Source organism: Scyliorhinus torazame, chromosome 21 (genome assembly GCF_047496885.1).
Source record: "Scyliorhinus torazame isolate Kashiwa2021f chromosome 21, sScyTor2.1, whole genome shotgun sequence".
Lineage (NCBI taxonomy): Eukaryota > Metazoa > Chordata > Chondrichthyes > Carcharhiniformes > Scyliorhinidae > Scyliorhinus > Scyliorhinus torazame.
Genome location: NC_092727.1, coordinates 46,565,346 through 46,578,148, shown reverse-complemented (window position 1 = coordinate 46,578,148; position 12,803 = coordinate 46,565,346). Strand labels below are relative to the sequence as shown.

The window sequence follows — 12,803 nt, the reverse complement described above, 5'->3', positions numbered from 1 at the left end:
CCCATGGAGACACTGGGCGAATGGGTCCTGTGCAAGCTCCATATGGTCAGTGACCCAGGGCCAGGATCAAACTCGATTCTTCGGTGCCACGAGGCAGCAGTGCTAACACTGTGCCACCCCTAGACTTCACTATTTGTGTCTTTAGATATGAAAAGAATTAGGAAGTGAGTTTGTGATGTTTCCATCACTTCCAAATGTTTAAAAATGCAGCATTTTCCCAGATTTGTGCTCCTGGATGTCAATGAACCAGCCAAGAACAGTGCTTCACCCTAACAGAAATTCCCCAACAGTGACACATGACCTCAGGAGTCGCCAAGCAGTGCATCAGGTCACCAGCTTTCCCCTACTCTGAAACTGCACTGGGAGGCAGGGGCTAGAATTGATTCCTCTCTAGGTCTCTTCTGAACGGTGCTGGAGGAGCAGAATGAGCCTGGCGGCTGAGCGGGGAGGTTTCAGAAATATGTACAAACCTTGAAATAAGCTGCTAGTCCCACCTTTTTGTATAGAACAGGGCAACTGCTGCAGGTTCTTGCTTGGTGAAGGCCATGGTTAAACTCTGCTTTCTTAGGGTGAATGTGTGACGATCTTGGGGCCAGGAAAGGTGGGCAAGGGGTGTGGGAAGGGTTTTTACTGAGTTTTCTATCACCAGGAGTATGGTGCGCTTGACTGATGCCTACATAATTACGTTAACAAAGTACTTTTTTTTTTTTTTTTTTTAATCATCTATGATCAGTTATAAAGAGCAAAATGGGGAGCACATTTACTTTCGCCTTGAGTTCTTTGAGAAGGTGACGAAACAGGTGGATGAGGGTAAAGCAGTTGATGTGTATATGGATTTCAGTAAAGCGTTTGATGAGTTTCCCCACGGTAGGCTACTGCAGAAAATACGGAGGCATGGGATTCAGGGTGATTTAGCAGTTTGGATCAGAAATTGGCTAGCTGGAAGAAGACCAAGGGTGGTGGTGGATGGGTAATGTTCAGGCTTGAGTCCAGTTACTAGTGGTGTACCACAAGGATCTGTTTTGGGACCACTGCTGTTTGTCATTTTTATAAATGACCTTGAGGAGGGTGTAGAAGGATGGGTGAGTAAATTTGCAGATGACACAAGTCGCTGGAGTTGGGGACAGTGCGGAAGGATGTTACAAGTTACAGAAGGACATAGATAAGCTGCAGCGCAGGGCTGAGGGGTGGCAAATGGAGTTTAATGCAGAAAAGTGTGAGGTGATTCATTTTGGAAGGAATAACAGGAAGACCAAGTACTGGGCTAATGGTAAGATTCTTGGCAGTGTGGATGAGCAGAGAGATCTCGGTGTCCATGTACATAGATCCCTGAAAGTTGCCACTCCGGTTGAGAGGGTTGTTAAGAAGGCGTACGGTGTCAGCTTTTATTGGTAGAGGGATTGAGTTTCGGAGCCATGAGGTCATGTTGCAGCTGTACAAAACTCTGGTGCGGCCGCATTTGGAGTATTGCGTACAATTCTGGTCGCCGCATTATAGGAAGGATGTTGAAGCATTGGAAAGGGTGCAGAGGAGATTTACCAGAATGTTGCCTGGTACGGAGGGACAGCTGAGGGAATTGAGGCTGTTTTCGTTAGAGAGAAGAAGGTTAAGAGGTGACTTAATTGAGGCATACAAGATGATCAGCGGATTGGATAGGGTGGACAGTGAGAGCCTTTTTCCTCGGATGGTGATGTCTAGCACGAGGGGACATAGCTTTAAATTGAGGGGAGATAGATATAGGACAGATGTCAGAGGTAGGTTCTTTACTCCGAGAGTAGTAAGGGCGTGGAATGCCCTACCTGCAACAGTAGTGGACTCGCCAACACGAAGGGCATTCAAATGGTCATTGAATAGACATATGGATGATGAGGGAATAGTGTAGATGGGCTTTAGAGTGGTTTCACAGGTCTGCGCAACATCGAGGGCAGAAGGGCCTGTACTGCGCTATTATGTTCTATGTTAGTGATGGGCAAAGTGAAATTGAGCAGAAATAGATCGGCCATTATCTTAATGAATGGGCTTGACTCTCCTATACTCCTATAAGTTGGTCAATAATGTGCAAACATTAATTATTGCTGAACAGACATGCTGTCAAAGCTTTTAGTCTTGCACTCATCAGGACAATTTGTAAGAATGACAATGGTAAAGGGGACAGCAATTAATACTGCATGAGAAGCTGGTTGGGTGGTAAATGGACTCTATGCTGTTTTGATTTATTTTGGTATCTAGGGTCATGTTCATCTTCAAGTGATTAAAACAGGGTGACATTCGAAAATGCTTCTGAAAACTTTGCCTGAACATCTGACAGTAATTTTAAACCAAGTTACATTTGAGCGGGCTTTTCTGTGAAAGATTAGTTGTGCAGATTATAGTAGTGTGCATGATGGGTTCTTGGTGTTTTAACAGGTTGCATTCAGGTTCCAGCAATGTCAGTTGATGGGAAGGAGGTGATTGTAACATTATGGACCAGAGTACAGTCGGTTAATTGGCAAGGCTTGCTTATGCCTCTGTTTTGCATGTACTAAGGTCTGCTAAAGCTGTCGTGTCATATTTTTGACTATAAAAAGATTACAGAATGGAAGCAAATGCTCAACAAAACAGGCCATGCTTTGGGGCGTTGGTGTTGGGAGGTGGCAGGAAAACTTTGATCCTAGAAACTTCCAAAGGATATTGAAGTTGGGTGAACACTAAACATGCATTAACTGGCTTCCCTTTGTCCGGAATGTATTCTTCCGTTTCTGAACAAAAGGGAATATTTTAACATTCATTTGTTCTGATCTGGAGTTTGGGGAATATTTAGATGGATGGACAAAAAAATCTCTAACCAAATTGTCCTGTAAATTTGTTTTTTTTCTCCCCCCTTTGTACTGAGGAAAGTCTTCTGCAGTTGGCAATGTGAATGCTTATCACTTGATTTTTGCCTCTGATTTTCTTGTTTTTTTTAAGCATTGATTGCACTTGTATCCATAATCCAAGTTAGTGTTAAAATAATTTGGTAGATGGGGTATAATATGGGATGAACTTAGAAAAGCAGAGCCATATGTTATCTGAATAAAGAGGACAGTATCTGCAGTGGAGGGATTGGGTGTCGACAATCAATTCGAATGCTGGTTAGGTTTATACCTATTGAAGTTCAGAAGAATGAGATGATATTACAATGCAAGATCCCAAGAGGACTTAACAGGGTGGATAGTGTGAGTGCGTTTTCCCCTTGGGTGGAGCCAGGAAGAGCAGTTTTATTTATTTAAGGAAAAAAGATCTCACCAGGTTGACACCTCCAATGTCTGCATGGTGTTGCTCCTGGCATGTTGGTAATGTTGCTCCTGGCATGTTGGTAATGGTAGAGTGGGGAATATGCTGGGCCATGGGGTTACAAATTGAGTACAATTCCACTGATGGCCCACCGTGCCACATGGATGCCTAATCTTTAGTTGCTAGATCTGTTCGAAATCTACCCCATTTAGCACCATGCTAGTGCCATACAACACAATGAATGGTGTTCTCCAATGTGAAGAGACAACTTCATCTCCAAGGATGGTGTGATGGGTCACTCTGACTGATGCTGTCATGGACAGATGTATTTGTGGCAGACAGATTGGCAAGGATGAGGTGAAATGTGTTTCTCTCTTGGTTCCCTCACCACCTGCTACTGACTCAAGTCTAGCAGCTATGTCATTCATGTGCTCAGTAGTGGTGCTACCAGGTCACTCTTGTGTGATGGACACTAGAACCCTTCACCCCAGAGTACATTCTGCACCCCAGCCACCTTTGGTGCCTCCAGTGTTCAACATGTGTACTGTTTCAGCAATTGGGGGTGGGACCTTGCATGGTAATCACAGTGAGACTTCATGGGGTCCAGAATGATGTTGAGAACCACCTCTGCTGGGTCAATGCTACCAGGTAGGGCAGGCAATAGATGTTGGTGGTAACTGGGAAATTAAGGTAATTGTCAAATTGTCTTCCCTGGAGTGAAGTCATGAAATGCTCTAAGGCTGAACTCTCAATGACGGTGGAGAGTTATGGGGGAGGGGGCAAAGAGGAACATGGGTTTGACATATTGAATGGTGGAGCAAACTCTTGGGGCTGAATACTCTACTCTTGATTCTTGCCATCTTTCATCTTTAGATGGTGGTTATGAGGGGCTACGAAAGAGTGGAATCATGGTTGGAGAGCTCGCACATGTACAAATACAAAGACATGCTGTCTTTAGTCTTGTATTCTGGCTTTGTATTAAATCTTTGTGCAACAGAACTGTAGGATGAAGCCAGTTTTGCTGCGATTTTTGAAGTGTCACTAAATTTGAAGAGCTACAGAAACATTCTCTTTCTTCCTGCCCTTCGAACCCACAAACATCCCATTGCTCATTTTTCCAATCTAATTCCGTTTTTTTTTTTTAATAAGATGCTGCTTCCAGCAGTTTGTCGCTGGGATTTCCACATCCTTGATGTAAATGTTATAAAGCATTTATTTTTGTGAAGTTGTGCTTAATTCTTTTAGTGTCACAATCATTTTGGCCTCTAGCATCTCCAGATTAATGGAAGCCATCTATCATTTACCCAACAATCTAAGCAGTTCAGTTTGAGTTCTAAACAAAAATAGTCAAGATTTCACTTTCTGGGGTCAGGGAACAGATTTGGAAGTTGGAAGCCAATCTCTACATAAAACATTAGCCAGCAGTAGTCAGTGGCAGGAGAAGAAAACATGGCCTCATTCCCATGGATTCAGTCCATAAAGTAAACCAGCCTTTGTTGATCATATTGTCGATAACTAAAATATGGGTCTATAATTCTGTGGGAATAAGGGGGGTATGTGGTGTAGTATAAATGTGGGGAATTGGTGTATAGATGTCAGTCAACAATAATGTAATGAGCATGTTTCACATCTCCAATCTCATTGGGGCTCATAAAGGGGCAAGAATGAACTTGGAAGAAATGCATGGATTTGAACGTTTAAAGCATGCAAAGCAGCTCGATATTTGAATGTTTGATATCAAGACTTTGGAGATAGACCGACAATGAGGGTTAGAAATTGTGGAGTAGCTCAAACATCTGCCTCAACAGAAATCCCTGGCCACTATAGTCAGTCATCCTTGAATGCTGATCTTGCGGCCAAAGGCTTTCTTGTGATGTAGCAATTTCCATTATTCCTGCTAGTTACAAATTCCTATTTGCTTATAATTTGCAATCCTACAAGCCTCATGCCATTAAGAGTAAATAGAACATTACTGATAAAATATGTCACATGAAGGAATAAACTCGCTGGTTTTGCAAGGACTCTGGTTTCTGCGTGGTTTCTCATAAGCTCTGTTTATTCATGTTGGTGACTTGCTCAGCTATGAAATGTGTAAGCTTCTGTGCCAACTCAAATAATACTGATACTTGTGTCCTTGCGAGTGCATAGTCATGGGTGTTTACAGCATGGAAATAGGCCCAGCTGGTCCATGCTGCCCAGTTTCTATCACTAAGCTAGTCCCACTTACCTGCATTTGGCCCATGTCTCTCTATACCCACCCTGTTCATGTAACTCTCTAACTGCTTTAATTGTACCTGCCTCTGCCTCTAGCAGCTCGTTCCAGGTGCTCACCATCCTCTGTGTGAAGAGATTTCCCCTCTGGTCTCTTTTTTGCATCTCTCGCCTTAAACCTATGCCTTCTAGTTCTGGACTCCTCTACCTTTGGGAAAAGATGTCGACTATCTACCTTATCGATGCTCCTCATTATTTTATAGACTTCTATATAAAGATCACCCCTAAGCCTCCTACACCCTAGAGCAAATAGTTCCAGCCTCTCCTTATAACTCAGACCATCCAGTCCTGGTAGCATCCTTGTAAATCTCTTCTGCACTCTTTTAGTTCAACAATATCGTTCCTATAATAGGGTGACCAGAACTGAATGCAGTATTCCGACATCCCAACTTCTATCCTTCCTATAATAGGGTGACCAGAACTGAACGCAGTATTCCATGTGTCGTCTTAGCCATGTCTTGTACAACTTCAAGAAGACGTCCCAACTCCTGTAGTCAATAGTCTGACCAAGAAGACATTTCGACTCCTGTAGTCAATATTCTGACCAATAAAACCTAGCATACTGAATGCCTTCTTCACCACCCTGTCCACCTTCATTGGCCCACTGGCCAAATTGGTCAAGATCCTATTGGAATCTTATATAATCACCTTCACCGGGCTGGTTAAACTCAATGGGCTAGACAGCTGGTTTGTAATGCAGAACAAGGCCAGCAGCGCGGGTTCAATTCGTGTACCAGCTTACCCAAACAGGTGCCGGAATGTGGCGACTAGGGGCTTTTCACAGTAACTTCATACTTATGACAAATTATTTTTATTATTAACAACTATCCACTACAACATCGATCGCACTGCCCTCATCTACCTTCTTGGTTACCCCTTCAAAAAACTCAATCAAATTTGTGAGACATGACTTTCCCCTTACAAAGCCATGCTGACTTTCCTTAATTAGCCCTTGTCCTGTCTAAATATCTTTAGATCCTGTCCTTCACAATACCTTCTAACAATTTATCCACTACAGAAGTAAGACTCACTGGTCTGTCGTTCCTGGGCTTATCCCAACAGCCCTTCTTAAACAAGGGCGCAACATTTGCAACCCTCCAACCTTCAGGCTCCTGTGCCTGTCAATGATTTAAATATCTCAGCTAGGGGGCTGGCAATTTTCCTTCCTAGCCTCTCGCAATGTCCTGGGATACATTTCATCAGGTCCCAGGGATTTGTCAATCTTGATGTGCTTTAATAGCTCCAGCACCTCCTTCTTTGTAGTATGTACACTCCTCAAGACATCACTTTTTTTATTTCCCCAATTTGCATGGGTGAACTGCAACAATTGTTTGTTCTTGTCTCCAACAAAATTTAAAGCTGGAAAGATGGCCAAGCCATGGCTTAATGGGAATTAGATCCAAGGAAGATCAGACAACTTGGCCAGAAAAAAACAGCAGACCTGAGAATTGGGAGCAGAATTCGGAGGATAAAGAGTGATTTAAGAAGGGGAAAATAAAGAATTGGGGGATATATACAAGTGGCTGGGGGAGCATGGAAGTGAGTGGATGGTGAAGGTGAAGGAGAAATTGGGAGGGAAGATCAATTGGGGAGTATGGTGTGAGGCACTGTGAAAGGTAAATGGGACCTCCTCTTGTGCAAGGATGAGCCTGATACAGTTGGGTGGTGCACAGGCTGCATATGACCCAGGCGAGAATGAGTAGTGGGTTCTTTGGGAGTAGCAGATGAGTGTGAGGTGTGGGAGGGAGCCAGTGAATCACGTACACATGTTTTGGGGTTGAGAAAAATTGGGACGATTCTGGGTGGGAGTGTTCGAGGTCTTAGCCAGGGTAATGGAGGAGGAGGTGGACCCACCAGACCCTTTGGTGCTGATGGTTTCAGAAGCTGGAGAGGAGGAAGGCCTCTTGATTGCACGGTGGCAGATTTTGCTGGAGTGGCGGTCGGCATCGCCATCTGGGGTAGTGGCTGGTTGGGTGACCTGTACAACTTCCTGTAGTTAGAGAAGATGAGTTGAAGGGGGTCAGCAGGGAAGTTTGAGAAAAGGTGGGGGATGTTTGTGACCATGTTTGAGGAGCTGTTTGTTGCTGGGGGAGGGTGATAAAGGGAAAAATCTGTAGTTGATTGTTAGGAAGTATGTTTCCCAGGGTGTGCTGTAACCTGCTTTGATACATGTTTGTAATAAAATACATTTTATTTAAAAAAAAAAAAAAAAGGGGGGTATGCTTGCAGAGAGTGTAAACATTGACTGTAAAGGTTTCTATAGGTATGTGAAAAGAAAAAGATTGGAGGACCAATGTAAGTCCCATTCATCAAATGGGGGAATTTATAATGGGGAACAAAAATGGCTGAACAACTAAATATACTTTGGTTCTGCCTTCACAAAAGGGGAGACTAATAACGTACCAGAAATGTTGGAGCACAAGTGTTTAGTGAAAGGGAGGAACCAAGGAAATTAGTCAGGAAATGGGTGTTGTGGCAATTGATGGGATTGAAAGCTGATAAATCCCCAGGGTCTGATGAGCTACATCCCAGAGTGCGTAAGGAGGTGGCCCTAGAAATAGTGGATGCATTGGTGGTCATCTTCCAAGATTCTAAAGACTCTGAAACAGACCCCAAGGTATCTTATCTAATGTAACCCTACTATTTAAAGGGACATAGAGGAAAAAAACAGGGAATTATAGACCAGTCATCCTGATGTTGGTAGTGGGGGAAAATGCTAGAGTCCATTATGAATGATTTAATGAGTATTTGGATCAACATGGATTTATGAAGGGGAAGTCGTGTGACAAAATCTACTCCAATTCTTCAAGAATGCAACCGGTGGAGTTGACGAGAGGTGCCAAGTGGATGTGGGTTACTTGGACTTCCAAAGGCTTTTGAACTTCCGAAAGCTTTTGAAGGTCCCACGTAAGAGATTAGTGTGTAAAATTTAAAGTGTATTGAATTGGTGGTAGTGTTGAGATGGATAGAAAACCTGGTTGGCAGTCAGGAATCTGTCGGAATAAACGGGTATCTTTCAGAATGGCAGGCGGTGACTCGTGCTTGGACTCTACCTATTCACAATACATATTGAGGATTTAGATAAGGGAGGTTAAGGATTTAGATGAGGGAGTTAAATGGAATATCCCCAAATTTGCAGATGACACCAAGCTGGGTGTGAGGATGCAAAGATGCTTCAGTGTTCAGTCTGCATGGCAGATGCAGTATGATGTGGATAAATGCAGGGTTATTCACTTTGGTAGTAATCCTTTCTGTGGCGATGAGGGGAATTTGCAACGAGACCTGGGTGGATCCTTGTCCACAAGTGATCAAAAGTAAGCTTGCAGATGGGAAAGAAGGCAAATGGCACATTCTTCGTAGCGAGAGGAATCAAATACAGGAGCAGAGATGTCTTGCTGCAATTATGCAGGGCCTTGGTGAGACCGCACCTGGAATATTCTGCAGTTTTAGTCTCTTTGAGTGCAGCAAAGGTTTACCAGACTGATTCCTGGGAACGGGGAACTGACTGACCTATGAGGAGAGACTGAGTCGGTCAGGATTATATTTGCTGGAGTTCAGAAGAATGGTGGAGGAGAGGGGTGGATTCTAACAGGACTAGATGAGGTAGATGCAGGAAGAGTGCTCCTGATGGTGGGGGTGTCCAGAACCAGGATCATAGTCTAGAAAGGTACTGAGGTAAACCATTTTAGGACTGAGAAATTGAGCCTTGTGGAATTCACTAGCACAGCAGTTGAGGCCAAAACATTGTTTTCCAGAAGGAGTTGGATATAGCTCTTTTTACTAGGGTGGGGGAGGAATTCCTGAGTTGGATGATCAACCAAGAATGGCTGAGCTGACTCAAAGGGCCGAATGGCCTACTCCTACTTTCTATGTTTCTATCTTTGGAATCAGTAGAGTTAATCCGATATAACTCTGCAAAATGTATCGTGCTGTATGGTTTCTGCTGAATTAGCTATTTAAAAACAGGAAGCAATATAATTTGTTAATCTGGCCTATATTTGCAATCAATGTTCATAGTGCCTTTCAAAGTGCTTCACAGCCAATTAAACGCTTAAGAAGTAAAGCACAGGAAATATAATAGCCAATTGATGCAGAACAAGCCTCAATAAAGGACATGTGGTTTAGGCAGAAACTCCATATTTAAGATTTAGATGCAAGTGGTTGAGGGCCTCTGGGGATAAGGTGAGGGAAGGGATTTGAACTATCGACTCCAAGAACTGGCTAGGCCAAATGCTCAGTTTCCACTTTTTATGTATTGGACAAAGGCTAAATGTTGGCAAGGTCATGGAAAGTGTTTGTGTAACTCTGCGTGCAACAGAGCGAAGCCAAGAAGCGTCTGTTTGAATGCCTCATAGATGGCACCCAGTGCAGCACTCCCTCTGTACGACCTGTGTGCATTCTCAATCTTTGGAGTGGGCCTCGTATCCACAGTCATTTGGCTCGGAGGTGAGTGTGCTACCACTGAGCCAAGGCTGGATAAATTACACCCATCTTTTTCCCTCTATTCCTTTTTCTTGTGGAGGATGTAGTGTGACTTGCCTATTGTCTCATGGATAGGCATGTTTGTTCAAGAGTCTTTTTGTCCCTCTTTGTAGGTACTAATGATCTGTTTCCTCCCAGTCGAAGTTCATGTGAGATTGTCACGTTTGATCAGGATGTCTTTGCTCTTATGATGCAGGCACAAAGTATCTAAATTCAGACTCAAGCATTACCTGAAATTCCCAAGTGAAATATTTGTTGCACAACCAGTATTCGGGTGACCCTGTCCTTTTGTGATCACCCTATTTAATTATTTTGGTGGGGGGTGGAAGCGAGTGTCATGCATGAGTTGTGATATGGTTCATGTTGCCATTCTTTGGATTTGATTAACCACTAGACATCAGATACAATCAGAATGATTTCCTATTTACAATCGGAAAGATTTCCTATTTACAGGGAGAAGGTTATTGACTTGTTCAAACTATTTTTAATTCTCTATCTTTTTTAAAAAGTACATGTTCACAGTCTCCCAGGATTGGGGTAAAAGGTGGGGTCTGAGGGCACATGTTTGCTTTAATTGCCTTGTAACACTTAACCGAAGAAACATTTATAAATCTAATAATTGGTGTCATCCACCAGCTTTTGAGGGATATAATCCAAAATATCTCTTTATTGAGGGCAAGGTTGACACAAGGGCACTGCAATACACACCCCACATGAACTGATGCCAATCGCTTGATACCACAGGAAAACTGATGGATAAAACAAGTCATATGTTTTGTTCTTCTCTGGAACCACATTATGACAAAAGAGTACAAATTTATCCAAGATATTTAGCCTCTGCTCACCATTTCAGGCCCTAATCAGACTAGTGCTCTTTTTTTAAAAAAAAAAAAGAAGATAAAATCACATTTTGGTTCCTATTGTGATCCAACATTAGCAATGCCTGATGACTTAGAACATAGAACATAGAACAATACAGCGCAGTACAGGCCCTTTGGCCCACGATGTTGCACCGAAACAAAAGCCATCTAACCTGCACTATACCATTATCATCCATATGTTTATCCAATAAACTTTTAAATGCCCTCAATGTTGGCAGGTAGGGCATTCCACGGCCTCACTACTCTTTGCGTAAAGAACCTACCTCTGACCTCTGTCCTATAACTTTAAACTGAGGGGTAATAGATATGTCCCCTCGTGCCAGCCATTTCCATCCGCGGGAGAAGGCTCTCACTGTCCACCCTATCTAACCCCCTGATCATTTTGTATGCCTCTATTAAGTCTCCTCTTAACCTTCTTCTCTCCAACGAAAACAACCTCAAGTCCACCAGCCTTTCCTCATAAGATTTTCCCTCCATACCAGGCAACATCCTGGTAAATCTCCTCTGTACCCACTCCAAAGCCTCCACGTCCTTCCTATAATGCGGTGACCAGAACTGTACGCAATACTCCAAATGCGGCCGTACCAGAGTTCTGTACAGCTGCAACATGACCTCCTGACTCCGGAACTCAATCCCTCTACCAATAAAGGCCAACACTCCATAGGCCTTCTTCACCACCCTATCAACCTGGGTGGCAACTTTCAGGGATCTATGTACATGGACACCTAGATCCCTCTGCTCATCCACACTTCCAAGAACTTTACCATTAGCCAAATATTCTGTATTCCTGTTATTCCTTCCAAAGTGAATCACCTCACACTTCTCTACATTAAACTCCATTTGCCACCTCTCAGCCCAGCTCTGCAGCTTATCTATATCCCTCTGTAACCTGCTACTTCCTTCCACACTATCGACAACACCACCGACTTTAGTATCGTCTGCAAATTTACTCACCCACCCTTCTGCGCCTTCCTCTAGGTCATTGATAAAAACGACCAACAGCAACGGCCCCAGAACAGATCCTTGTGGTACTCCACTTGTGACTGTACTCCATTCTGAACATTTCCCATCAACCACCACCCTCTGTCTTCTTTCAGCTAGCCAATTTCTGATCCACATCTCTAAATCACCCTCAACCCCCAGCCTCCGTATTTTCTGCAATAGCCTACCGTGGGGAACCTTATCAAACGCTTTGCTGAAATCCATATACACCACATCAACTGCTCTACCCTCGTCTACCTGTTCAGTCACCTTCTCAAAGAACTCTATAAGGTTTGTGAGGCATGACCTACTTGAATGGTTCCTTCAGGTGGCTTTTACAACCAACATCCAATCCTGTCCGCTCCGAGAAAAAGGAATAGAGGGAAAAAGATGGGTGTAATTTATCCAGCCTTGGCTCAGTGGTAGCACACTCACCTCCGAGCCAGAAGACTGAGCATGTTCAAGTGAGATCAGTGGATGGACATACTCAATACAAAGCTCAATTTGAAACCAATCAATGTTGTTTCTGGAATATAATTTAAAACTTGCCTTTTTTTGTTGTTGCAGGTATCGTGGGTTTACTCTGGTGCTGACCTTCCTGTTTTACACCAGTTATCACTTATCTCGCAAACCGATCAGCATTGTCAAGGTATGTAAGCAGTCAGCCTGGAGAAGAGGGGACTTTGGGGATGATCAGTTCTGGAAATCTAGTTTTAACTGTCCAGTCTATACTTCGGGCCTACGGTTCCGAGTCCAGGATCCTCTGCTTTCGTTTTTGTCTTTCCTGATTCAGTCAAATGCTGAATTTATGTTTTTTCAGTGCGTTAGTCATTGTGTCCAGCTTGATCGACCCAATTCTCAGTTGTGGTATTCAGGAAGTAGCTTCACTCCACAGGTCCAGGGTCACCATGAAGGCTGTCTGAGCCAAACTTTAAT

General features: G+C 43.5%; 1 protein-coding gene across 4 annotated transcripts in view; it reads left to right on the top strand.

Annotated features, from left to right (window-relative positions):
* Positions 1-12,803, top strand: part of slc37a2 (solute carrier family 37 member 2) — a 103,575-nt gene that overhangs the window by 24,324 nt on the left and 66,448 nt on the right. For all 4 annotated transcript variants that reach the window (XM_072486748.1, XM_072486746.1, XM_072486750.1 and 1 more), the window contains exon 2: positions 12,435-12,516. In XM_072486748.1, the coding sequence (XP_072342849.1) occupies positions 12,435-12,516 (82 nt within the window). The remainder of the gene's footprint in view (positions 1-12,434; positions 12,517-12,803) is intronic.